Source organism: Hypanus sabinus, chromosome 18 (genome assembly GCF_030144855.1).
Source record: "Hypanus sabinus isolate sHypSab1 chromosome 18, sHypSab1.hap1, whole genome shotgun sequence".
Classification (NCBI taxonomy): Eukaryota; Metazoa; Chordata; class Chondrichthyes; order Myliobatiformes; family Dasyatidae; genus Hypanus; species Hypanus sabinus.
The window spans coordinates 57,597,392-57,624,841 of record NC_082723.1 but is presented as its reverse complement, the minus strand read 5'-3'; the positions used below and the strand labels follow the sequence as shown (position 1 = coordinate 57,624,841).

Sequence of the window (27,450 nt, the reverse complement as noted above, 5' to 3'; positions counted from 1 at the left end):
CGCCTGTCCTATCGGGAATGGAAGGAATCTCCGGGGACACACACTGCAGATGTCGGTTCCAGGAGCAAAGCAAAACCAAGCCGCTGCAGGGGCCAGTGGGGTCGGGCAGCGTCTGTAAAGGGAATCAAAATCTATAGGGAGAGGCCAAGACCCTTCACCCGGGCTGGTACTGTCCCTGCCACTCTTTTGAAGGAGGGCGGAGAGTTCTCTATTAAACCTATGCCAACATGATGCACCTGGAAAGTTGTCCAGTTCCACGTCTGTGGGAGCTCATGCACAAAGGAATGGATTTTGTGATTCACGTAATAATGGAAAGGATTTATAGAAATGCAAATTAGATTCAAGGTGCTTAAGTTATTTCATCAGGATATGAGAAAAAAAGAACAAGACAGGATATTCAGCACCTCGGGCCTGTTCCAGCATGCCAGCAGACCACAAACATGAACACCATCACCTACAACGTTCCTGGCCAGTCCATGCCCCAAGATGCTTTTTCGTTATTAAACCGTCCACAATGTCCCAACCGGTCGTGAATTTCAGGCCCCGCCCCCGTCATTAAGCCCCGCCCCGTACTCCAGCCCCGCCTCTTGTCCTCCAGCCCCGCCCCCTGTCCTCCAGCCCCGCCTCTTGTCCTCCAGCCCCGCCTCCTCCGCCGGGTCGGCTGACAGCCGCTCCTCGGTGCTGCCGTGACTCTTTCTCCGGAGCTGCGATGTTTGAGGTGGCACAGCGGCGGCTGGCCGAGGCCGGGCAGCCGGAGGTGCTGAGGTTTTGGCCGCAGTTGTCGGATGCCGAGCGCAGGGCGCTGGTGGCCTCGGTGGGACAGCAGGAACCGGCCGAGCTGCGGGCTCACTGCGAGGCGGCCGTCCTGCCCCGGCCCGCTGGCCAAGCGCCGCTGCCCGGTCTGATGGAGCCGCTGCCCGAGGAGGTGGTGGGCGGCGTGTGCCGAACGGACGCCGAGACCCTGCGGAGGTGGCGGGATCGCGGTAAAGAGTGGGTCCGATGTGGGGCAGCATGGAGCTGCTGGGATGATGCCTCCGGGGGTGTGCGAGAGGGTGCTGGGAGAGCGTGTAGAGGGAGGGAGATCCGAGGGGTGGGAGGGGATGGGGGGGGTCAAGGAGATCCGAGGGGATGGGGAAAGGGGTCTGGGGTGGGAGGGGGCATGTGGGGTTGGGGCGGAAGGAGGTGATGGGGGGGTGTTCTGGGGGGGTAGGAATGGGATGGGGAAGGAGGTTGCCTGGGGGATGGGAGAAGGAGGTGGTCTGGGGAGGTTGGGGGGGAAGAGGTGGTCAGAGGGGGATGGGGAGGGTGATGGTCTGGTGGGTTGGGAGGGGGTGGTCGGGGGGGGGGGGGGGTGGCGTGGGGGAAGGACGCCAAGGGGGATTGGGGGAGGGAGGTAGTCCAGGGGGTTGGGAGGGGGATGGGGGGAGGTCCGGGGGAGGGTGGATGGGGGGGGAAGGAGATGGTTTGGGAGGTTGGGGGGTGAAGAGGTGGTGGGAGGGAGATGGGGGGAGAGATGTGGTCCGGGGGGGTTGGGAGGGGGATGGGGAAAGGCGGTGGTCTGGGGTGGGTGGGAGATGGAGGGGTGAAGGGGGAAGGAGAGGGATGGAAGGAAGGGGATCCAAGGGCTGGGAGAGGATAGGGAGTGTGATCAGGGCTCAGGTGTAGTGATAGATGGTGGATGGTAGGGGCTGATGAATCTGAGCCCTGGGTGGGCGTAGCCGGTGTGACAGAGGTGGGCTGTTGGCTGGATCGACCTGCCCTGTGACGTGGTTTGCTGCACTCACCCGTGGGCTGCTGTTGTTCATCCTGTGATTCTCTCGTGACTGGGAAAGTCAACAGGAAGCTACACCATTCCAGCATGTTACACAGAACCTCTGTCTGCCTGACGTGGCAGGATGCCTAAGCCAATGCCAGACCACGACCTGTGTGCCTAGTCAGCACGCCGTCCTCCAGCATGGGCTGCCGAGGATCGTGTGGTTTCAGCTCTCTTGCTGGTGACCTTGCATCTTGTGTACTGTGTTAGCCTGTGGCTCAGTGTTGTCCGGGAACAGGCTGTTTCATTCACTGAGGGTCTGTAATGGGATCAAACACTCAGTGAGAGAGCAGATAGACGGAAAGATTTTGTTATTTAGTACTGTCCTCTTCCACCTTCTCTGGTCTGATAATAGATCCCCAATTACTAATAAAATCAGACTTCTTAATAAATTTGTGTTTAAACATGCCTTTATTGAACCCTGAGGGGCCCACTCCCATTTCATGTGCTGCTACCTTGATATTTCCATGCATAAGTGTGTGGTGGGGGATGGGGTTGGATCACTGCTGGTAGAGCTGAAAATCCGAAGTGTGCTGCAGATCTAAAATATGAACAAAATGTTCCCGGGTCACATTTGCGAGAAGAACTAGAAAGCGAACGTCTGAGAAAAAAGTTAGGAAAGTTTCAGGGGGTGTTGGGGGGAGAGGGAGTGTCTGTGACATTCTGTGTAACATGCTGAAATGGTGCTGTTTCCTGTTGACTTTCCCTGCCACTTCTGGGTATACCCACGCTGGGAAGTTTAGTTACATGCAGCCAGCTGAGCCAGGAGCATTAGGACAAAACGGAAGTGACCGCAGGGGCACTGTCCCCTCCGAGCTGCGCGGGTGTGCGGCCGCACGGTGACCGAAATGCTCCCGTGCACGTAGGTTTTGTTGCCATGCAGTTTGAACTCTCTTTAATACGATGTTAGTATTGAAGTGCCGTGCGGTCTGCAGGCCGTGTAAAAATCTCCTGCTCACGACAGTTGGTCTACCTAGCTGCGAAAAAAAAATCGACGGAACGTTGCGATGAGAATAAGCTGTGAACCCGGTTATCTGGTTGGAGACCATGGGAGTTGTGAAATGTGGAAAAGGGGAGATGAGACCCACAGGTCAGGGCGGACACATACTCCACTCCCAGAGAGGGTGGGGATAAAACAAGCTGAGCTAATACTACAGGTAGTCAACAGCCACAGACTGAGAAATCAAATTATAGAGTTCAGGAGGTTGCAACCTGCCCGGCGGATGTTCCTTAAGCTTGCCGTGGGCCCTAGCTTTGCAATACAGAGGGCCACAGACTGGTAGGTTGGAGTGGGATTGGGAATTTAAGTGACAGGGGACTGAAGCTGGTTGTGGTGCTGCTTGGTAGTGCCAGCAACACAGGTTCACTCCTGACCCCCGGTCCTCTCCGTGTGGAGTTTGTTCTGACTATATGGATCTCCTCAAAGTGCTGTAGTTTCCTTTTACATCCCAGAGATAGTTGGTTTATTGGCTCTTCACCGGTTTCTGCGCGAGTGTTAGATTCTGGCGGTGGGGGAGAGGAGCGGTGAGTTTGAAGGAACTGTATGGAGAGGATTGGATTACAGTAAATGGGTCTCTGGTGGGCCAACGAGATCTGATGCTGTAAGAGTCTGTTCTGTGTATAATATGCTGGGAGGTTTAGGTATGTACAACCAGCAGAGCCAGGGGCATTAGGAAGCTGGGAAAAGAGGGGTTGCCTCTGTGATTTTGTTTTCATCTGCCGCTTCATACTTTGACCTTGTGCTCTAGGTTTTCAGGAGATTGCCAAAGGTCATGTAGCCGTGCTGCTGTTGGCTGGTGGGCAAGGTACCCGGTTAGGTGTCCCGTATCCAAAGGGCATGTACGACGTTGGGCTGCCAAGCAGGAAGACGCTTTACCAAGTCCAGGCTGAACGAATTCGCAAAGTGAAGCGGATGGCCGAGCAGAGGCTGGGCGGCAAATGCACGCTACCTTGGTGAGATCCCGGTTCTCCGATCGGTCTCCAAGGGGTTGTTAACTCTAGGCTGTCTGGACAAGAGGGCACCGCCCCCTGATGATATGGTGCAGTATTGTCTTTGTATGTCTGGACATCAGTTACCACAAAGTTGGCATGTGCGTGTGACTGGATACCAGTTATGGTATGGTTTGTGTGTGTGGATTCCAGCCGTAGTATGTCAGGAGTGTGGAGACCTGGGTGAGCGTGTGTGTGATAGGGCTGGAGATACCTGTGGAACTTGTTATCATCTCTCGTTTCCAACACCAGTTTATAGTGTTTACTCATGCTTTGTGCATTGCTTTACAGATAACAGCTGTTGATGGCATCACTGTTTTTGTTCCAAAGGTACATCATGACCAGTGAGTTCACGCTGGAACCCACAGAGAAGTTCTTCGCTCAGAACCAGTACTTCAGCCTGCCTCAGTCCGACGTGGTCATGTTTGAGCAGAGGATGCTGCCGGCTGTTGGATTTGACGGGAAGATCATCTTGGAAGGGAAGGCTCAGATTGCCAGGGCTCCAGGTTGGTGAACTCCGGGCCGGAGTTGGTTTACTCTGAGCGTCCAATGCACGTACCATGATCAGCGGCAGACTGAAGCTGGGTTCTGATTTCCTGAGTGCTCCTGTGTCCGAGGTCATTTCCTGCTGCCGCAATCGGGACTGCGACAATGAAACGTAGCTGGGACCTGGTCAGGAATGCCTGCGTCCGGTGGAACTGTGGGGCAGATATGATGAGGGATAATGCTTTGGCAGGTTCACTAAGTTAGGCCATGTAGGTTGACTGGAGGATCAAGATTTTGCTGGGAGTTTACACTGCCTTCCAACATGCCTTAGGAGATGGAAGAACAACTGCAGTAAAATTGATAGCATACTATTCATTGGCAGGTGGCTCATCTACTTCTCACAATCACATTCCCTTTAACCTCACTGGGCTTCTCTTTATTGCCCTACTGTGGAGCATCTGAAATGTATGTTACTATATATTAACATTAGGAACAATGGCATGCACCTGGAATAGCCTCTGGCAACCCAGTCCAGCTCCTGGCCTTTACATGTGGCTTAGCTACTAAGCCCAGCGGAACCGTTTCTACTGACAGGCGGGCTACTGATGCCTTAAAACCAGTCTCTTTGGGTGGATGGGGCTCCTCAGCCTGATCCTCTTCATCGAGGAGAAGGAAAACTCTGATCTCAAACTTCAGCTGCCTTGCACCTGTACCCACTCATGGAAAAGGCTTTGGGAGTAGACCCGAGGAAAACATCTGGAGCTGGAGTCCCTAAGGCAGCCCTACGTTGAGGTCAGAGTAACTCCTGTGACGCTGCTGGTGCCAGACTCTATCCGTCTCTGCCGTTCCTTTGGGTTCATCAGTTGCATTGAGAGGGGGAGCTTGCCACATGGGCAACAGCTCGCTCTCCGTATCGTACTGCCCAGGCTCGCATACCTGGACATCTAGGACGCAATAGCCATGGTCGACTCTGACCAACGGAGGCCCTCAGGAACAATTGGGAGTCTGGAAAACCACCAGCGACATCCCGTGGCTGCCAGATTACTGGAGTTTGACTCCAGGTGGTTCATCTCTGAGGTAAAAGGTAACGTGGCAGGAAGTCCAACGGGGACAGTCACACCAAAACGAGCAGAATTCTTTGACCGCGCCCAGAAGATTTTATCAGTCAGCATGTGCCCTCCAAGGCCATGTGTGGCATGGATTCGACATTGAAAAAAATTCAGCCCCTACCTTCTGTGCCTCTGTCTCCAGCCCTGGAGGGTACTGAGTGCTTGGTAGCAGGTGTCCATGGCACTGGCTGGATAAATGGAAGCTGTTGTTTGATAGGCTCTGAACACTTTGCAGAGAAGCAAGGTAGTGAATCCCTCAGTGTCTACAGACCCCTTCCCACAACTGAGGTTCCTGGACGTCACCTTGCTAAATGATCTTGACACGGGTTTGGCCCACAGAGTGGGGGTGAAGAATGGGTATGATATGGTGTTGTTACCGAGGGCACACTTTCACTTTAAATCAGCCACTGGGCAGGAGGAATGAAGACCTGTGGAGAGCGTTATCGGATACTGTGAGAGACGGGGAGGAGCAGCAAGTTGCTGAGGGACATGAAAGGGCAGTGTGAGGCCAGGAACTGGGGCTGAGGATGTTTCTGGGTGTCCTCGCTGACCGGAACCTGTGCTTGCTGTATTGTAGATGGAAACGGTGGCCTGTACCGTGCTCTGACGGACTACAAGATCCTGGAGGACATGGACCAGCGAGGGGTTCGATTCGTTCACGTGTACTGTGTGGACAACATCTTGGTGAAGATGGCGGACCCGACCTTCATTGGTTTCTGTGTCGAGCGGGATGCAGACTGCGGGGCGAAGGTGAGTTTACTGGCCCAAGCTCCCTGCTCCTGAGAGAGTCGGGCAGAGGTTTGTCACCCTGCAGAGGCAGGGGGTGATCAGCAAGCTCACTGCCCACCTCTCTCCAGCTCCACCACTCCTCCCACAGCCTAATCCCACCTATAATGACCTACTAAGCACCCCTCCAGTCACCAGCCCACACCCCATTGTAAAAGCCTCCCTTTGCTCCCCACCAGCGTCTGTATATCAGTCCCCTCAACCCAACCCAACTCCTGCCCTCCCTCCCCAACCAGTGACTCCACTGACCGAGACGGTCTCCACCAGCTGTGGTCTGGACATCCACGCACCCTCCCCCCCCAGTGCTGTGTTGGGGGTGGTCTCTCTAGTATTGGGCTGGGCAGCTGCAGTCTACTCCATCTGGGTACCCACAATTAGGTTTGTTCTGTGCTGTGTCCAAATGGTGTGCGCTTTCCTAACGTATTATCAGGCAAAGGCTTCCCTCAGGTGTTGAAGCCGCTGTGGGCATGGGTGAACGTTGATGGGCTCAGAACTTAAAGATGGACCGTGTTTGTGGCCAGCTTTCTCTTTGCGGAAGAGGGAAGGATGGTTGTCCCTCCGTGCCCCTCACGCTGTGGCTGTGTTTATCCCCAGGTGGTTGGTAAGGCGTACCCCACTGAGCCGGTGGGTGTGGTGTGTCGAGTGAACGGCATCTACCAGGTTGTGGAGTACAGCGAGGTGAGCCAGGAGACAGTGGAGAGGAGGAACGCTGACGGCCAACTCACCTTCAACGCTGGCAACATCTGCAACCACTTCTTCACTGTGGACTTCCTCAAGTCCGTGACAGAGTAAGCCATGGTTACCTGATATCTGAAGCTGTCTCTGTGCAGGGAGCAGCCACTGCTTCCTTATGGGCAAGGAGGTCATTGCACCTGCTCCCTCTCTCCCCCTTCACCAGGTTGTTGCTGCCTCGCCTGAGCCAGCATCTCGCCTTGGGTTACTTTTGCTTCCCCAGCCGACCCCCCCATTCCTGTGGCCCTCTGCCCTCAAACCCCTTCCCCATCCCTGCTGTTCCCTACACTCCCACCACTATCTCTCTTGGCCCAGTAATCACCTGTTGTCAGACCTTTTGCCTACCAGCTAATCAAGGCACTGATTCCCTCCTGTGGCTCTGGTTCATCTTTCTACTCTGAATTCTGTCTGAGCCCACCACAATCTTGTACTCCCTCCAATTAAGTGATGTGAGTAAAGATTCTGCAGATGCTGGAAATCCAGAGCAACGCATGCAAAATGGTGGAGCAATTCAACGGGTCAGACAGCATCTATGGAAATGAATAAGCAGTCAACGTTATGGGCTGAGACCCTTCTTCCGGACTGAAAAGGAAGGGGAAGGATGCCAGAATAAAAAGATGGGGGGATGAGGAGGAAGACAGCTGGAGGTGATCGGTAAAGCCAGGTGGGTGGGAAAGGTGGAGGGCTGGAGAGGAAGGAATCTGATAGGAGAGGAGGAGGAAATGGGGGAAATAACAGGCAAGCGAGAAGAGGTAAAAGGTCAGTGGGGAATGGGGAGGGGAATGCTCTACTGGAAGGAGATATTGATATTCATGACATCAGGTTGGAGGGTACTCAGACGGAATATAAGGTGTTGCTCCTGCACACTGAGGCTGGTTTCATCATGGCACATGGACCAACATGTCTGAATGGGAATAGTAATTCAAAGATTTGCCCACCAGGAAGTCCCACTTGTGGCAGTGCCTGATGAAGCGGTCTCCCAGTTTTCTATGGGTCTCACCAGTGTAGGAGCACTGGACACAATGGATGACCCTAGCAGATTCACAGGTGAAGTGTTGACTCACCTGAAAGGACAGTTTGGGGCCCTGAATGGAGGTGAGAGAGGGGGTGTAGGACTTAGGCCCCTGGCAGGGATAAGTGCCTGGAGGGAGATTAGTGGGGGGACAAATGGACAAGGGAATCTGAGGGGGCAGTGTTCCCTGTGGAACGCGGAGGGGGAGGTAAAGATAAGTTTAGTGGTAGAATCCCGTTGGAGGTGGCGGAAGTTGTGTAGGACAATATGTTGGAATTGGAGGCCAATGGGATGGTAGGGACTCTATCACTATTAAGGCAGCAGGAGGATGGGGTGAGCGTGGATGTTCGGGAACTGGAGGAGATGCGGGTGAGGGCTGCATCAATAGTAGAGGAAGGAAAACCCAATTCTTTGAAGGAGGAGGACACCTCTGTTATCCTGGAATGGAAAGCCACATCCTGGGAACAGATGCGGCGGAGGCAAAGAAACTGAGAAAAGAGAATAGCAATTTTATAGGAGATAGGGTGGGAAGAGGTATACTCGAGATGACTGTTGAAATCAGTAGGTTTTAAAAGATGTCAGTGGACAGTTTGTCTCCAGAAATGCAGATAGAGAGACTGAGGAGGAAGGGGGAGGTGTCAGAGATGGACCAAGTGAGTTTAAGGGCAGTGTGGAAGTTAGAGGCAAAGTTGATAGAATTGACGAGCTCAACACGGGTGTAGGAAACAGCACCAATGCAGTTATCAATGTAGCAGAGGAAAAGTTGGGGAGGGCAACCAGGGAGGGCTTCAAACATAGACTTTTCTACATAGCCAGTGATGAGCAGGCACAGCTGTGATCTCGATCATTCCTGGGGAATAGTTGTAGCTTTCAGAAGGAAGCTGGCTGGTACGAGAATTTACAGGGTTATGAGGAGAGGGTAAGAGAGTACATTGGATTAATCTTGCATGAAGATTTTACAAGCTTGTTGACTGAGTGGTTAACTTTGTGCTGCAACCAAACTTAAGACTGTGAACCTAACCTTTGTCCTCGTTAATCAGGAATGCCAATTTATTGGTCTGTGAACCAGATACACTTTGTCTCTGTATTGCATTAACTCAATGTCATCAACAGATAAAATCTTGCCAAGAAGGAGACACAAGGAATATACAGTACAGTGTAAAGTTCACTGCTGTGCTTTTGTAATAATAAATGAGCTGGATCCCATTTTCCTTTCCTCACTCTAAGTGCTGATCTAAGCTGTGCTGTTTTTTTCCTGGTCCACTCTCCTTGCACGCCCCCATTGAGACGTGACGATCACCTGCTTAAGATATGTGAAGCAGATCAAATGGATGCTTGTGCGTTTGATACTTTCTCTAATGTCTTCAGACTTAGTCCTGCTTTAAAACCTTACTTTTACCTAACTCCTCTTAAGTATTTCTTTTCACTTTCCTCTGCAGTTTCTCAGTAACCTCTCTGGGTGAGCAAGCTGATTCCTTTCTCTGATGCACTTTCTTTGCTGAAGGTTGGTATTAAGCCAGGTTCAGGTACTTGTCATTTCCTTGTGTTGTTAGGCTTCCTTTGCTTATCATTCCACTTGCCCATTCTATGTATTATCTGAATCTGCAGACTTGTTCTTTTTCAAAGTATCAGCAGAACCATTTGTTTTGTCTTGCAGAATAAGGTCACATGTTACGCATGTGATATTGATGTTTTTGAGGTGATGAGATGTTTGAGGGTAGGGCAGTCGTCATCTTTGGTCAAGCATTCAAAGTGTCCCGGGTCTAATCCAGAAGATTAAGGCGCATGGGATTCATGGAGCCTTGTAAATTGGATTCAAAATGGACTTGGCTGTAGAAGGCAGAGGGTGTTATTCTGGCTGGAGGTCTGTGACCAATGGTATTCTGCATTGCTAAAATCTCGATGATAGTCATATGTAAATGTTTCAGGTAAAAATGTAGTTTGGATTGATTAGTAAATTTGCAGTCAACATGAAAATTAGGGGAGTTGTGGATAAAAGTGAGGAAAATTGTCAAAGGATACAGCAGGACCCTTCAGACCATTGATGTACAGAGAGGTCTCGGAAATGCCTGAAAATGGTTTCAGGAGTGGGTAGAGTGGTGAAGAAGGAAGGCATGTGGCATGCTTGCCTATGTCAGGCAGGGCACTGAGATTAAAAGTTTGGGTGTCATGTTGTGACTGTACAAACATTTAGTTAGGCCACGTTTTGAGTCTTGTGTATGCTTCTGTTTGTCAGGTTCCAGGAAGATGTGGAAGCTTTGGAGAGGATGCAGAATAGATTCATTGGGATTGGAGAGTGTTACTTACAAGGAGAGGTCAAATTGTTTGCTGTGGAGCGTCAAAAGCTGAGGGGCAGCTCGATAGAAGTATTTAAAATTATGAGAGGCATAGATAGTTTTATTCAGGGTGGAAATGTGTACTAGAGGTCAGAGGTTGAAGGTGACCTCAGAGAGAGGAAGAGTTCAAACAAGACTTACAGGACAAGTTTTGTTACACAGAGAATGTTATGTGCCTGGAACGTGTTACCAAAGAAGGTGGTGGAATTAGATACCATAGCTAAGTTTGATGAATTTTTATAGACACATGAACAAGCAGGGAAGAGAGGGATACAGACCATGTGTGGATAGATGAATTAATATGGAACACACGTTGTGGGTCAAGGGGCCTGTTCTGTGTCTCCTTACTGTGAAACACTGCTGTCTAGCATTATTTCATTTCCAAAGGAGAAACATCCTCTTAGCTAGAGGTTCCCCCCTCTAAATATTCAAACTAAAATTTTGGAAATATTCAATGGCTCAGGCAGAGCTAATATTTCAGGTTGGTGACTTTTCACCGGTGAGCTATAACCAGAAAGTTAGGGCTCAAGTATCAGATGCATATTAGCAAACTGGATCAAAAATCAGCTTGTTGATGGGAGGCAGAGGGTTATTTTCCTGTCGAGAACTCTGTAACAGATGCTGTACCACAGTGATTGGTTTAAGATGGCACTTAGTACCACAGTGATTGGTTTAAGATGTGAAGTATAGCAATAACTTGTGGTAGCAAATAAAATAGAAGTTACTGTATTAATTTCACTTTTTCTTGGATACAATCACTGCAGTCAGTAGCTTGTAACTTGCTTTTTGGCGCTGAGCTGTTGAACCACCTGTCTGTATGACCTGGCATTTCTGCAGGTGCAAGACGGTTACGGCCTGGCGTGTATGAGCCAAATTGAGGCGGCACAAGAGCAGGGAAATGAGCTAATGTGTGGGCTTAGCTGGAGTGGACTCAGAGGCAACTCGATGAGGCAAAACTGAGGGGAGGTGATGCAAAGTCAAGGCGGCGGGACCTGGGCCCGAGAGCAAGGAAAGACCCAAGGCTGATCGATTTAAGCACCGGGCTGAATCGGAAAGGTCGGGTACGGGCCAAATGGAGGCCTGGGCCCGAGAGCAAGGAAAGACCCAAGGCTGATCGATTTAAGCACCGGGCTGAATCGGAAAGGTCGGGTACGGGCCAAATGGAGGCCTGGGCCTGAGAGCAAGGAAAGACCCAAGGCTGATCGATTTAAGCACCGGGCTGAATCGGAAAGGTCGGGTACGGGCCAAATGGAGGCCTGGGCCCGAGAGCAAGGAAAGACCCAAGGCTGATCGATTTAAGCACCGGGCTGAATCGGGAAGGTCGGGTACGGGCCAAATGGAGGCCTGGGCCCGAGAGCAAGGAAAGACCCAAGGCTGATCGATTTAAGCACCGGGCTGAATCGGAAAGGTCGGGTACGGGCCAAATGGAGGCCTGGGCCCGAGAGCAAGGAAAGACCCAAGGCTGATCGATTTAAGCACCGGGCTGAATCGGGAAGGTCGGGTACGGGCCAAATGGAGGCCTGGGCCCGAGAGCAAGGAAAGACCCAAGGCTGATCGGAAGGTCGGGTACGGGCCAAATGGAGGCCTGGGCCCGAGAGCAAGGAAAGACCCAAGGCTGATCGATTTAAGCACCGGGCTGAATCGGGAAGGTCGGGTACGGGCCAAATGGAGGCCTGGGCCCGAGAGCAAGGAAAGACCCAAGGCTGATCGATTTAAGCACCGGGCTGAATCGGAAAGGTCGGGTACGGGCCAAATGGAGGCCTGGGCCCGAGAGCAAGGAAAGACCCAAGGCTGATCGATTTAAGCACCGGGCTGAATCGGGAAGGTCGGGTACGGGCCAAATGGAGGCCTGGGCCTGAGAGCTTATTGAAGTGGTAGGGCAGGGCCTAGGCCCGAGAGAGGGGAACAACCTGAAGTTTGGGCAATGTAAGCACCTGGCCAGATCAGGCGAGGGATGGGCTGGTGTTCAGCTCACTGCTCTGCAAGGTTTATGTGTCTCTGCTTGAACTGAGGCTGTGGCCTGCAACTAATAAGCTTCTGAATCGGCTTCAGCGATGACGGGCTTCATGGTTGTGGACTCATTTTTGTGAACTTCAGTTCTGAATGTCATTTTCTGCTCGTTACGTGCTTGACGGTCATTTTTTAATGGATTCTATTGGGTTTCTTGTATCGTGGCTGCCTGTAGGGAGACAAATCTTAAGGTTGTATGTAGTATTCTGTGTATACTTTGGTAATAAATGTACCTTGAACTTTGAAACCGCTGTCATTTGTAATGTATAGAAATAACTTGGGGATCTGATTAAGTTTGCCAATGACGCAAAATTTGGTGGGCCAAAGATAGCAAAAAGGTTTGTGAAGGGCTATAGAGGGACATAGATCTGCAGAAAGTTGGGCAGAAGGTAACTGATGGAATTTAATCTAGACAAGTGTGAGATTCTGCACTTTGGGACATCAAATTCTGGCAGGACATTAGGAGCGTTGGTGTACCGAGGGATCTTGAAGTGCACATCCTTAGCTCCTTAAAAGTGGCAACTCAAGTGGATAGGGCAGTGCAAAAGGCATTTGATGTGCTTTCCTTCATAGGCAGAGGCATTGAATATGAGAGTTAGGTGTCATATTGGAGTTCTACAGAAGATTAGTTATTCCGTACTTGGTCTATTGTGTATAGCTCTGGTGTCCTTGCTACAGGAGGGATGTGGTAGCAACAGGGAATGCAGAGGAGATTCACCAGGATGTTGCCTGGAATGAAGGGATTTGTTTATAAGGGGATTCAAAAGGCTGGGGCTGTTCTCAAAGGAATGTAGGAGGCAAGGGTGGTGTTATAGAGGTTCATCAAATAATGGGGGACATGGATAGGATAGAAAGCCTTCTTCCCATGTTAGGGGAATCTGTTCAAGATCATTAAGTTCTATGTGAGGGGGGAGAAATGGAAAGGAGATCTTTTGGGCAGGTTTTTCACAAAGGCTGGTGAATATCTGGGATGTGCTGCCAGAGGATGTGATGGAGGCAGATTCTATCACAATGTTTAAAATGCATTTTGACGGGTACAGTGGATTCTGGTTTGTTGGGCCATCAGTTAATTGGGGCTGGCACCTTTTTGGACTAGCTCTTGGAGAACAAAAACTAATTGAGAAAATAGCTTGGATTTCCTTCGTTGGTTTGGGTCACGATGCTGTTTAACTGGGACAGGAGATTGCTGCCGAACAATTTCCAATTAGTGTTATTCACATGCACTTTGTGTGACCGTTAGACACTACTCCATGCTTAAAGCAAGCTGTTTTTAAATAGTGTCAGTGTGCGTGCTTCTGTTCTGTTATTCATTTCAGCCGTCCGATGCTGAATAAAAACCAGTGACTTATGACGCTACTTCATGCAGAAAAGCAAAGAAAGCAGTCCACTGGCTGAAGCATCACACACAAAATGCTGGAGGAACTCAGCAGGCCAGGCAGCATCAATAGAAAAGAGTAAACAGTCGACCCTTCATCAGGTCTTATCCGCACTAGGTGTCTGCACTGATTTTGTTCAGTTACAGTCAATCAAAAGAACAAGGCAGCGTACACTGTATGAGTTCCTCCAATAACTATTAAGAATATCCAGTTTTATAGTATTGTAGTAATATTGGTAGTGTTCTGCATTTCACTTAAAGACATAATTTGTTACTCAGTTAAATGCAGTTTGTCTTTTTTACCTATTTCCATGAAACTTTGGCTAATTGGAGCAGCCGCTTAATTGGGCCAAAATGTACTACTCCCAATTAACCAGAATCCACTGTGCTTTGATAGGAATGTAGAGAGGGAAATGTGCCTAATTAAGCAAATGGGGTTAGTGTGAACTGGCACCATGGTCGACATGGATGAGACGGGCCAGAGGGGTCCATTCCTATGCTGTCCCCATGGACGTCCTCTGGAAATCCCAATACAACCAAAAGTTCCCTCATGGGCAACCGAAAGAAATTTGTCCAACCTGATTTTGTTCTCATGAAGCCATACTAACTTTTTTGTCCTATCATGAACACGAGAACGTCTGCAGGTCCTGGAAATCCAAAGCAATACACACAAAATGCTGGAGAAACTCAGCAGTGTCTATGGAAATGAAAAAGCAGTTGACACTTTTGATCAAGGCCCTTCTTCAGGAATGAGGAGGAAGGGAGATGATGCCAGAATAAAAAAGTGGGGGGCGGGGGGGTGGCTGGCTGAAAGGTGACAGGTGAAGCCAGGTGGGTAGGAATGGTAAAGGGCTAGAGAAGAAGGAACCTGATAGGAGAGGAGAGTGGACTGTAGGAGAAAGGGAAGGAGGAGAGGATGTGGGGACGTGATGGGCAGTTTATTAATGATACATTCCAGCGCGTCAGCTGTTTTCTGTCCATCTTTGCTTGATAGGTGCTGCTACATTTGTAGTTTTTTTAATTTGTTGGATTTATAGAATCCAGGAACTTTTAGAAGATGATAATCACTTAGAATCCTTGGGACTGGAGTCCTGGGGGTTGTCAATCTATGGGCTTCTTAGTTTGATCTTAAGTTCCTCCTTCCCTTCTGCCTCCTAATCTGCACTAACTTCATTATGTTCTCCTGTTACTCCCTGCAGAGAGTACGAACCAAAACTGAAGCTTCATGTGGCTGTGAAGAAGATTCCCTACGTTGATGAGGAGGGAAACTATGTGAAACCAGAGAAGCCCAATGGCATTAAGATGGAGAAGTTTGTCTTTGATGTTTTCCAGTTTTCCAAGTAAGTTGTGTGGTCAAACCTCGGCAGCTGCTTTGTCCTGCCCTTCTCCAGCCGTACTCACGGTACAGTCAGATTTGTGGCAGTCCTGTTCCTCCTCCTGCTGTAGCTGGTTGGGTCAGTGGGTATTAGAATATCCCAAAGAGCAGGGGTTATGAACATCAAAGAACAGTCTACAGAGGGGGAGAGGTATTGTGATTTGTAAGCAGAGAATGGAAATCGGGGGGAAATATTCACAGATGCTGGAAATCTGAAAAGGTTGGCTTTAAGTTGCAGCGAAGGTATGGGAGAGATGAAGAGGATGGAAAACCAAAGGGGATGTCTGTAATAGGCTGGGGCTGGAGTACAGTGATTAGCAGGGCAGTTAGGGTAATACAAAGAAAGGGAAAGGAGGTGAAGTGCTGTGGAATGCAGGCTGTACGAATTGAGAGTAGAAAACTCAGCCAAGGTTGGAGAAGGATGGCACAGTAAAAGTAACCAGTAAGATTCCTGAATTTGCAGAAATCAGTATTGAGTACGGAGGCTGCCACTGTGCCCAGATTAAAGATGAGACACCGTTCTCAAACTTCCGGCCTCTTTGTGCTTGTGCAGCAGGCCCAACAGAAAGTTCAGATTGTGATGGAAAATTAAACTAATAAGCAACAGGAGGCTGAGGGTCCTACTTGTGCACAGAACGTGGGTGTTCTTGACCGTAGAGGCAACTATATTAATACCGGATTCAGTAAACCTGGAAAGACTTTGGCCCTCTGTGTCTAAACTAATCTATGGGTAAACTAGTGCCCCCCACTACATAGCCACAGTAAATTGCATAGTCCTGCGCGCACGCGCACATACACACACTTACTTATTTTAAAGATGTCTTCCTGGTTCTGTTTCTGCTCAGGAAATTTGCTGTGTTTGAGGTGCTGAGGGAGGATGAGTTCTCGCCTCTGAAGAACGCGGAGAGCACTGGTGGCAAAGACATGCCCTCTACTGCCCGGCGTGCTCTGCTGTGGCAGCACTATCGCTGGGCTGTGCAAGCTGGCGCTCATTTCCTGGACGACAAGAACAACCGTGTGCCTGTTCTCAGCCAGTAAGTTGTTGAATTTTCTCCTGTCTCTTGGGCTCGGTAGCTCCGGGTTGGCTTGGGGAGGAGGCCGGGTCCAGGTCAAGGAATCGGCTGGGTTTGAGCAAGAAGTTGGGATCTGGGCCTAGCGATCTAGGCTAGTGGGCAGAGACGGGAGCAACATCTGGCCAGGGTGGGATGAGAAATTATAAAACCATCTTCTCTTCTTGTTCGTGGTTCTATTTCAGAATGAAGCTGAAAACTAAACCCGTTCTGCTCTGACCGTAGCTCTCCAGGAGGGTAGGTGTGAATCCAGCTCCTTGCTGGATGTGTTGTGGGAGCGTGTGGTGGTTGGGTCAGACCAGTGGTGAAACTGTCCGAGGTCAGTCTGCAGATGCAGACAGTCTGTAGTTTCTGCCTCTGCCCAGCAGCTGAGCAGCAGACATATCTGAGCCACAGCCAGGTCGGGCAGAAGCAGCAACCTGGAACGGTGGAGGAAGGGAGCTGAAATGTTCCCTGTTCCACAGCCTTGAGTACTGGCTTTGTTCAGATCTATCCCTGACCCCAGTGACCCCCAATCTGGCTTTAACAAATTGACTTTAAAAGTCTCCTCCAGTGCTGAATCGGTGCAGGGGTCACCGGAACCAAATTGGAGAGGAAATCTGAGACGTGTCTCAACCCAGAGGGGTGTTTTTGCTGAAAATCTTGTGTTCTCTGCAGGCTGCAGGAAACGGAGGATCCCCCGGTCGTGTGTGAGATCTCACCACTTATCTCTTATGAAGGGGAGGTAGGTTAAAAAAACTTGCAGTTTTCATCACCAGCATTGTGAAGCACGGGCAGTACTGAGCTTGTGCACATTTCTTAATCATTGACTAATCCCAGGAGTCTGTCCTGGTATAACACACCTACAGTTCTGGGGACAGGTCAGTTTTTGTATAACACTGGGGTACCGTATTGGTGGGGACAGGTATGTCTGTAAGTACTGTGCAAAGGTCTTAGGCGTATACGTATAGCTAAGGTGCCTGAGACTTTTACTTAGTACTGTATTTGTGGAGCAGAGAGCGAGTTTGTGAATCTGACGGAAGTAAAGATGTTGGGAATGGTGAGGGTGGAGTACTGTAGGAGGGGTGTGGACCACGTGGCAGAGGAGTGCCAGGCAGGGGGTGGCATGTGCGCAGACACTCCCAGCCTGAGACACCAGGCAAGGTCATTTGATTACAAACAATTGGTTTATTGATTATTTTCAGTCCACAGTAGACTGAATCAGATATCAGAATCAGATTTGTCATCACTCAGATATGTCATGAAATTTGTTTTTTTTTTGAAGCAGCAGTACGGTGCAATACATAAAATTACAACAGTACGGTGAAAAAGTCTTGGGCACCCTAGCTAAATATATATTAAAGTCTTTTGCACAGGATTGTATGTCTGTATAACACATGTACAGTACTGATAGAGATGGGTCTGTGTGTATAACATGGGTACAGGACCAGTGGAGCAGGTTTCTGTATAACAATGAGCATTGTTGTTAATATACATCACAAAAGCATCACTGAGCTCTGTAGAACATCTATAGCTCACCCTTTGCTGCTGGCCACTCAGCAAATTTTGGATCTATGGCTCTTGTGGGCTTTTATTTTTCTGTACAATCTGCCTCCTAGAGCTGTCTTTGTCAAATGACTAAGATTCATCTAGAGTGCATCAATGGCAAAACCCCACCCTGTGTGTTCCTTGTTACCTCAAACTTTTAAAAATTTGTCAGATTTGGCCTGTCTGACGCGCAAACTGTGCTGAGATCTCTTCACGCGGCTGTCAGCCTCAGAGCTCCCTGCAGTGAGAGGAGCGGCCACAAATGCTTCAGAACTTCGACCTCTGCGTATCCTGAACTTGTACGTTCAGCAGGCACATACAAAAATATTTTGACAATATTATTTGAAAAGGATTGCAGTGTAGCTGTAAAGATATTGGAGAAGGCAGATGATATTGAAGGGTCTTTTCTGGATTGTATTAAAAGCCACCCAGCTTGACAGTCATAGAACATAGAACAATACAGCACAGTACAGGCCATTCAGCCCACAATATTGTGCTGACCCTTAAACCCTGCCTCCCATATAACCGTCCACCTTAAATTCCTCCATATACCTGTCTAGTAGTCTCTTAAATTTCACTGGTGTATTTGCCTCCACCACAAACTCAGGCAGTGCATTCCAAGCACCAACCACTCGCTGAGTAAAAAACCTTCCTCTAATATCCCCCTTGAACTTTCCACCCCTCACCTTAAAGCCATGTCTTCTTATATTAAGCAGTGGTGCCCTGGGGAAGAGGCACTGGCTGTCCACTCTATCTATTCCTCTTAATATTTTGTATACCTATGTGGCGACCCACTTTCTGCGCAGGCGAACCGGCTCACAAATAGCCCACGTGCGGGGAGAGACTTTGGTAATGCACCTCTGATGTCATTTCTGCCCAGAGAGGGTGGGAACTAGGGATTAAAAGCCAGCGCCGCGAGGTTTGAATAAACTAGTCTTGAAATGACTTACCGACTGTGTGTCGTTGTTTCTAGCTCTGTATGTAGTACATCGCTACACCTCTATCATGTCTCCCCTCATCATCCTCCTCTCCAGAGAGTAAAGCCCTAGCTCTCTTAATCTCTGATCATAATGCATACTCTCTAAACCAGGCAGCATCCTGGTAAATCTTCTCTGTACCCTTTCCAATGCTTCTACATCCTTCCTATAGTGAGGTGACCAGAACTGGACATAGTTCTCCAAGTGTGGGCTAACCAGAGTTTTATAGAGCTGCATCATTACCCCGCGACTCTTAAACTCTATCCCTCGACTTATGAAAGCTAACCCTCCATAAGCTTTCTTAACTACCCTATCTACCTGTGAAGCAACTTTCAGGGATCTGTGGACATGTACCCCGAGATCCCTCTGCTCCTCCACACTACCAAGTATCCTGCCATTTACTTTGTACTCTGCCTTGGAGTTTGACCTTCCAAAGTGAACCACCTCACACTTCTCTGGGTTAAACTCCGTCTGCCACTTCTCAGCCCACTTCTGCATCCTATCAATGTCTCTCTGCAATCTTCGACAATCCTCTACACTATCTACAACACCACCAACCTTTGTGTTGTCTGCAAACTTGCCAACCCACCCTTCTACCCCCCTATCCAGGTCATTAATAAAAATCATGAAAAGTAGAGGTCCCAGAACTGATCCTTGTGGGACACCACTAGTCACAACCCTCCAATCTGAATGTACTCCCTCCACCACGACCCTCTGCTTTCTGCAGGCAAGCCAATTCTGAATCCACCCGGCCAAACTTCCCTGGATCCCATGCCTTCTGACTTTTTGAATAAGTCTACCATGTGGAACCTTGTCAAATGCTTTACTAAAATCCATGTAGATCACATCCACTGCACTACCCTCATCTATATGCCTGGTCACCTCCTCAAAGAACTCTATCAGGCTTGTTAGGCACAATCTGCCCTTCACAAAGCTATGCTGACTGTCCCTGATCAGACCATGATTTTCTAAATGTACATAGATCCTATCTCTAAGAATCTTTTCCAACAGCTTTCCCACCATAGACGTAAGGCTCACTGGTCTATAATTACCCGGACTATCCCTAATATCTTTTTTGAACAAGGGGACAACATTTGCCTCCCTCCAGTCCTCCGGTACCATTCCTGTGGACAACGAGGATCCTAGCCAGAGGCTCAGCAATCTCTTCCCTTGCCTCATGGAACAGCCTGTGGAATATTCCATCGGGCCCTGGGAACTTATCCGTCCTAATGTATTTTAACAACTCCAACACCTCCTCTCCCCTAATGCTCCAGAACATCAACCTCACTCAAATTGTCCTCACCGTCATCAAGTTCCCTCTCATTGGTGAATACTGAAGAGAGTATTCATTGAGGACCTCGCTCACTTCCACAGCCTCCAGGCACATCTTCCCACCTTTATCTCTAATCAGTCCTATCTTCACCCCGTCAACTTTTTGTTCTTCACATAATTGAAGAATGCCTTGGGGTTTTCCTTTACCCTACTCGCCAAGGCCTTCTCATGCCCCCTTCTTGCTCTCCTCAGCCCCTTCTTAAGCTCCTTTCTTGCTACCGTATATTCCCCAATAGAACCATCTGATCCTTGATTCCTAAACATCACGTATGCTGCCTTCTTCCACCTGACGAGATTTTCCACCTCACTTGTAACCCATGGTTCCTTCACCCTACCATTCTTTATCTTCCTCACCGGGACAAATTTATCCCTAACGTCCTGCAAGAGATCCCTGAACTACTACCACATGTCCATAGTACATTTCCCTGCAAAAACATCATCCCGATTCACACCCACAAGTTCTAGCCTTATAGCCTCATAATTTGCCCTTCCCCAATTAAAAATTTTCCTGTCCTCTCTGATTCTATCCTTTTCCATGATAATGTTAAAGGCCTGGGAGCGGTGATCACTGTCCCCCAGATGCTCACCCACTGACAGATCTGTGACCTGACCCGGTTCATTACCTAATACTAGATCTAGTATGGCATTCCCCCTAGTCGGCCTGTCAACATACTGTGACAGGAATCTGTCCTGGCCGCACTTAACATAATTCTGTCCCGACTAAACCATTGCAACTAATCAGGTGCCAATCAATATTAAGGAAGTTAAAGTCACCCATGATAAGAACCCTGTTATTTTTGCACCTTTCCAAAATCTGCATTAGGGTTAGGGTTAGGCCTCCTAATCTGTTCCTCGGTATCTCTGCTGCTACCAGGGGCCTATAGAATACCCCCAGTAGAGTAACTGCTCCCTTTCTGTTCTTGACTTCCACCCATACTGACTCAAAAGAGGATTCTGCTACATTACCCACTCTTTCTGTAGCTGTAATAGTATCCCTGACCAGTAATGCCACCCCTCCTCCCCTTTCCCCCCCTCTCTATCCCTTTTAAAGCACTGAAATCCAGGAATATTGAGAATCCATTCCTGCCCCGGTGCCAGCCAAGTCTCTGTAATGGCCATTACATCATAATTCCATAGAGAGAGACGTCATGCAAATGGACCTTTCGGCTCACTGACTGTGTTGACTATCAAGCACCCATTTATGTCATTCCTACATGTCCTAAATATTAAAAATTATTACATTCCCGTCAGCCACCCTCCCCCTGAATTGAGTGGCACAGTAGAGTAGTGGTTAGCACAGCACTTTACAGTGCAGGTGACTGGGGTTCGATTCCTGCCACTGCCTGTAAGGAGTTTGTACATTCTCCACGTGGTCACGTGGGTTTCCTCTGGCTGCTCCGGTTTCCTCCCACAAAGAAGTACCAGTTGGTAGGTTAATTGGTCATTGTAAATTGTCCTGTGATTAGGCTGGGGTTAAATCAGGGATTGCTGGACATCTGGCTCGAAGGGCAGGAAAGCACTATTCTGTGCTGTACGTCAATTAAAAAAAAATTATTCTACTGGCTACAGATAGACAATTTACGACGATGTCCGGTCACAGCAAGAACTAGCTAAATTCACATATCGCTGTCGAGTTTGAAATTTTTGTTGAGACCACGTGGGTCTCCACCCACAGACATTTGGGAGCAGCTGAGGTAAGGATTGAACCTGGGACTGTGAAGTAACAGGTCTGCTAGTTGTGCCACTGTGCTGCCCCCTTGTGAAAAGAAAAGGTGAAAATTTTAAAAACTTTGGGCACTTCCTCCAAATTTTAATTTGAAGAAAGTGCCCAATTAAATTTAAATTGTGTAGATGATTATCTATACATACATCAAGAGCAATTAGGAATAGGGTAGAACCACTTAAGGATAAAGGGAGAAACATTTAATGGGATGTGGAGGATGTGGGTAAGGTCCTTAATGAGTACTTTACATCAGTATTTACAAAGGAGAAGGATGTGGAGGATAGGGAGATCAGTGCTGAGCAGGTAAAGGAGGAGGTATTGAGGGGTCTCTTAAAGGGCATTAAGGTGGATAAATTCCTAGGGCCCGATGGGATACTGCCCAGGTTATTGAGAGAGGCAAGGGCAGAGATTGCTGAGGTCTTGACCAATATCTTTGTGTCCTCTGTAGCCACAGCAAGGTCCAAAGAACTGGCGAGTAGCTAATGTTGTTCCATTATTCAAGAAGGGAACCAGGGACAGCCCTGAAACTATAGAGCAGTGAGTCTCATGTCAGTGGTAGGGAAGTTACTGGAGAGAATTTTTGAGCATTTGTTAAACTATAGCCTAACTGGGGAGAGCCAGCATGGCTTACTGCAGGGAAAGTCATGTCTTACTAACTTGATTGAGTTTTTTGACGAGGTGATGAGGGTGACTGATGGAAGATAGAGCCTTGGACATTGTCTACATGAATTTTAGTAAGGCATTTGACAAGAACTTTCTTGGAGGGTTCATCCAGAAGATTAAGCTGCACGGGATCCATGGTGAATTGGCCATTTGGATTCAGAACTGGCTTGCCCATGGAAGACAGACTTAGTCGTCAAATGGGCTTATTCTAGCTGGAGGTCTGTGATTAGTGTCTACTGGGACCTCTGCTATTTGTGATGATCTGGATGGAACTGTAGATGGGTTGGTTAGTAAGTTTGCAGATGATACGAAGATTGATGGTGTTATGGATAGCATAGATGATTAGCAAAGAATACAACAGAATTATAGATCAGTTGTAGTTATGGGCAGAGAAATGGCAGATAGAGTTTAACCTGGCCAAATATGAAGTCTTGCATCTTGGTAGGTCAAATGTAAAGCGGGCAAAACTCTAAACAGTGTTGATGAGCAGGGGAATCCTGGGGTTCTAGTTCATAGCTCCCTGAAGGTGCTACACAGATTCATAGGGTGGTTACGAAGCCTTACAGCATGCTTCCTTTATTGGTCAAGGCGTTGAGTTCAAAAGTCAGGAAATTATGTTGCAGTTTTATAAAACTGGCTGCATGTGCAGTATTGCATACAGGTTTGTTCACCCCTTTATAGAAGAGATGTTGAGGCTTTGGAGAGGGTGCGGAAGAGGTTTACCAGGATGCTGCCTGGTTTAGAGGGCACGTGCTATCATGAGAGGTTGGTCAAACTTGGATTATTTTCTCTGGAGTGGCAGAGGTTGATGGGAGATCTGGTAGAGGCTTATAAGATTATGAAAAGCATAGATAGAGTAGACATTATCTTTCCCCCAGGGTTGAAATGTCCAATTTCAGAGGGCATGCATTTAAGATGAAAGGGGGTGACTTCAAATGAGATTCCCCCGGAATTTAGATGAATGCATGGGAATCCCTTTGAGAACTACCAAATGTTGAAAGGATTAGATAGGGTGGATGTGGAGAGAATGTTTCCTATGGTGGGGGTATCCAGAAATAGAGGGCATAGCCTCAAAATTGCAGGATTTTAGAACAGAATTAAAGAGGAATTTTTTTAGCCAGAGAGTAGCGAATCTGTGGAATGCTCTGCCACAGACTGCAGTGGAGTCCAAGTCTGCCGCTATATTTACGGCAGAAGTTGATCGTTTCCTGATGGGTCGGGGCATCAAAGGATATGGTGAGAAGGCAGGTGTATGGGGTTAAGTGGGATCTGGGATCAGCCATGATGGAATGGGGAATAACTCGATGGGCTGAATGGCCTGATTCTGCTCCAATGTCTTATGGTCTTATGAGATGTGAGGGGCAAGTTTTTTTACACAGAGAATGGTGGGTGCCTGGGATGCACTGTCTGGGGTGGTGGTAGAGGCAGGAACATTAGGGGCATTTAAGAGGTTTTTGAGGAAAATAGGATATGGATGTCGTGTAGGCAGAAGAGATTAATTTAGTTATCATTTGATTACTAATTTAATTTGTTTGGCACAGCATTGTGGGCCAAAAGGCCAGTTCCTGTACTATAATCCACAAATGGTGCCAGCGAATTTGAGAATTGCAAAGACTAGAGAGAGAGGGGTGGGGGGGAGGGGGAAGTGTGCCAGTGTGACAAGAGACTGAGAGACCCAGAAAGTAGTGCAAAATCGGTGGTGGGAGGGGGGTGAATCGTGTGAAATCAATAATTCAGAATGTGTGGAAACTTTTGAGAAATGGTATTGAATCAGAAGATCAGCTTTGATCTTAATGAATTGCAAATCAGGATCAAAGAACTAAATCACTTATTCCGACATAATTCTTTTTTTTTTAATCGAGTACACTTACTCATGCTCAGTTTGAGTTTGCCAAGACGATTCGAATCCAGGTTCGTTATACCCTGGGTCTTTACACAGAATGAACAGCTGAATTCCAGAAGTGAGTGTGACTCTAAGACAGCATTTGACCGAGTGTGACACTGAGGAGCCCTGGTAAAAACTAACATCAATGGGCATTGGGGGAAATGTTCCAGATGTTGGAGCTCTGCACGTTCCACACAGTGCAGAGAAAGAATCTCAGTTTAAGGACAGTGCTGCCGTTAAAGTCAGGGAGTCCAGCTCTTCCACGGTGTTCTGGGAAGGCTCACTTCGTGTTTGGGGAGGGTCGGCAGTGGGAAAGGAAAAGAGGGTTAAGGTGCACAGAGGAGTGGGAGTTGTTGGAGGAGAGAACTGTGTCCAATAGAAGCAATCTGCACGGACTGCAGGGTACACCGACTCTTCCTAATGGGTGTAAAGGAATAGTGAAGCAGGTTGGTGAGCTACAGACACACGTGGGAACATTCTGTGGTTACAACTCGGCTTTAAAATGGTCAGATTCAGATGCTTAATATCTACCAATAAAAATGAGAAGGTGGAGTGCCCTGACAACTCGGGAAGGGAGGGGTCCTTGAGGGGCCAAGGGGAGAATCTACCTGGCTGGGGCTGAGGGGCAGGAGATCTCACCATGCACTGGGGCAGTCTGTCGGACTCCAGAGAGGGAAAGGGAGCTAGAGGACAATTGTGCAGGGACGTTCCAGTGATTTGCAGGTAGTGACATGGAGGATTTCAGTTAGCTGAATATCCATTGGGAATGTGTTAGAATAAAGGGAACAGAGGGGGAAGAATTTTTGAAATCTGCTTAAGAGCCACATAAATTGGTGGCCGTTGTCGATAGGAGGATAGGCTACAGGATGAGATCATTGGGTGAAATGGGCTGAGAGATGGCAAGTGGAATTTAATCACAATAAATGTGAAGTGAAGCATCTTGGGCAGAGGAAGAAGGGAAGGATACGTGCAATAAATATCAGGGCCCTGGGGATTCACGAGGGAACAGAAGGATCTTGATAAACATGTACAAGGATCCCTGAAGGTGAGAGCACAGTAACAAAAGGTGCATGAAATTGAGAGGTATGGATGGTGTAGACGAGGCTGAGTCTTTTCCCCAGGGTGGAACTGTCAAACACGAGAGGGCACAGATTGTACATCAGAGATGTGTAAGGGAAAATTTTTAACATAGTGCTATGTGCCTGGAGGAGTGGTGGTAGAAGCTGATAAAGCAGCATCATATAAGAGGCATTGAAACATAAACAGGCAGGCAATGGAAGGATGCAGGCTACATGCAGGCAGATGGGATTAGTTAGGTTAGCATGGTCAGCACAGGCATGGTGGGCTGACTGTTCCATTTCTACAAAGGAAGATGTTTGTGGCTGGTGGTTGTCCATCACAGCCTCAGAACATCAGTGCAAAGTTCTTCAGGACATAAACACAGCCATCTTCAGCTGTGTTACATTTCTTTCTCTTCCTTCACAAAGGCATCTCTTCAGTGAATGAATCAGCTTGAGCCTCTCTGCAACAAGACCAGGAAAACATTCTCACTGCTTTGGGCTGATGTTCAACTCAATCATACAAATTGAGTGCCAGGGAATTTCCATATTGAGCATGATAGAGTATAATCTCACAACATTCAATGGCATTTAATGAATCCTTGAAGGGGGAACTTTCAGGGTTTTGAAGAAAGGATAGGGCTTAAGGCAGCTTCTTCAAAGTACTGACAATTCAAGCATGATAGGCTGAATGGCTGCCTGTAAATGGGATTTGTCACAGTACTGGAGGGAATAAGTTTGTGCACTTGACTAGTGTTCTGCCGAGCAGACGAGTTGCCAGGGGCCAGGTGGTACCTGCCCATGAAGTGTTGTGAGGGACAACTGGTTTATCTCCCTATTACATGTCTGCACCTCTGTGTGGCCAGGTTTGATCCTGTGGGTGTCAGTCCTCCTGAAGAAGTGTGTAGTGACCTGCTGTGTTTGACTTTATTTTCCAGGACCTGGAAGAACGCCTGAAGGATCGGGAGTTCCAATCCCCGCTGCTTCTAACGGACTGACATTTAGGAGGATCCATTCAGCCAGCAGACAGGCCTCACACACAGGGCTTGAGCTTGTGCCTTCATTTTGACACTGCTGACTTTTTTAAAAAAAAAGAATCTATTTTTTATTTTTACTGACTTCGAACATGTGGCGGGCAGGTTCATCTATTCCATGAAGCTGGATCTTCCCTGGAACTGCACAACACCGAGGTCCTCAGATAGAGGTGACCGCTGCTGCCTAGCCTCTTTCCAACCTGGATTGTGTGCAGCCTGCGCTAGGCAGGGTTGCTCGGCAACTGCACCCTGCTGGGTTCTGGGGTCATTGCCTCTCATTAAATCCCAGCACCTGCATTCAGGGGGTTGTTTCTGCTCCACACTGAGTAAACACCAGCAAATTAGGTTGAAGGGTCATTTACCCTTGCAATACTCCAGCAGGGTTGCCTCTAGCTTTCCCTGGTAACCCAGCCAGCCAGCGGGACTCAGATGTCCCTCAAATCCCAGAATAATCTCATCACATGGGGAAAAGTTAGCAGAATGTAAGATACTCCCCACTATTAAGTTATGTATAAAAAGTAAGATATTTGCTATCCATGGGTGTGGGGGGGGGGGGGGGGAACACACAGTGCTAGTTTGTCAAATATCATGATTAGTCAAGAGTTAAATGTGTTCTCACGTGATCAATACTAAAAGGTTATGTAGGGGAACTGAAATTCAATTGCCAACGCATTTTCAATGATTTGACAACCAATATTAGCTAGCAGGCAAGAAAATGGATAGAAGTGATGTCCAGCTCTAGGGATGCTTGAGCACTCTCTTCTTAGTGCCATAGTGTCAGCCCGGATGCTCCCTCTAAAGTGCCAGTTACTGGGGAGCTTTGGTTAGTGAAGTTCTGAATAACTGAATTTTTACCACATCGAGATGAGGCCCCAGGCACCAAGTGTACTCCTGGACACAGAGTTTGGTGCCAGATTCATTGCACACCAAATGCTGCAACTTCTCTTTAAATATTGTTTTCAGGTCCTGCTCCTGTTCTTCCAGCTCTCTCCCTAGTTATTCTGATAATTAGAATGATTTCTCTCCTGCAACCTACTTGTGAGCGATCGTGGATGGGTTGACCCAGCCTTTTGTTGTATGAGTTCAACACCAGCAGTGTAATTGATGAGCTTTAAATCTGATATCTTCATTACTAACAATAAAGTGCTTTTCTGGCCA

At 48.3% G+C, this 27,450-nt stretch overlaps 1 protein-coding gene across 1 annotated transcript; it reads left to right on the top strand.

The window, feature by feature from the left end:
• Window positions 1–626: 626 nt before the first annotated feature.
• On the top strand, window positions 627–27,450 carry LOC132407626 (UDP-N-acetylhexosamine pyrophosphorylase-like protein 1). The gene is made up of 9 exons (XM_059994409.1): window positions 627–983; window positions 3,562–3,766; window positions 4,133–4,308; window positions 5,975–6,147; window positions 6,778–6,971; window positions 14,848–14,988; window positions 15,869–16,057; window positions 16,751–16,817; window positions 26,197–27,450. The coding sequence occupies exons 1-9, from the start codon at window positions 710–712 to the stop codon at window positions 26,254–26,256; spliced, it is 1,479 nt and encodes a 492-aa protein (XP_059850392.1). The 5' UTR covers window positions 627–709; the 3' UTR covers window positions 26,257–27,450.

Coding starts and splice junctions, on each gene's coding strand:
- LOC132407626 (XM_059994409.1), top strand. CDS start 710: ATGTTTGAGGTGGCACAGCGGCGGCTGGCCGAGGCCGGGCAGCCGGAG. Junction 6,972..14,847: donor TTCCTCAAGTCCGTGACAGA/GTAAGCCATGGT, acceptor TACTCCCTGCAG/AGAGTACGAACCAAAACTGA. Junction 16,058..16,750: donor CGTGTGCCTGTTCTCAGCCA/GTAAGTTGTTGA, acceptor TGTTCTCTGCAG/GCTGCAGGAAACGGAGGATC.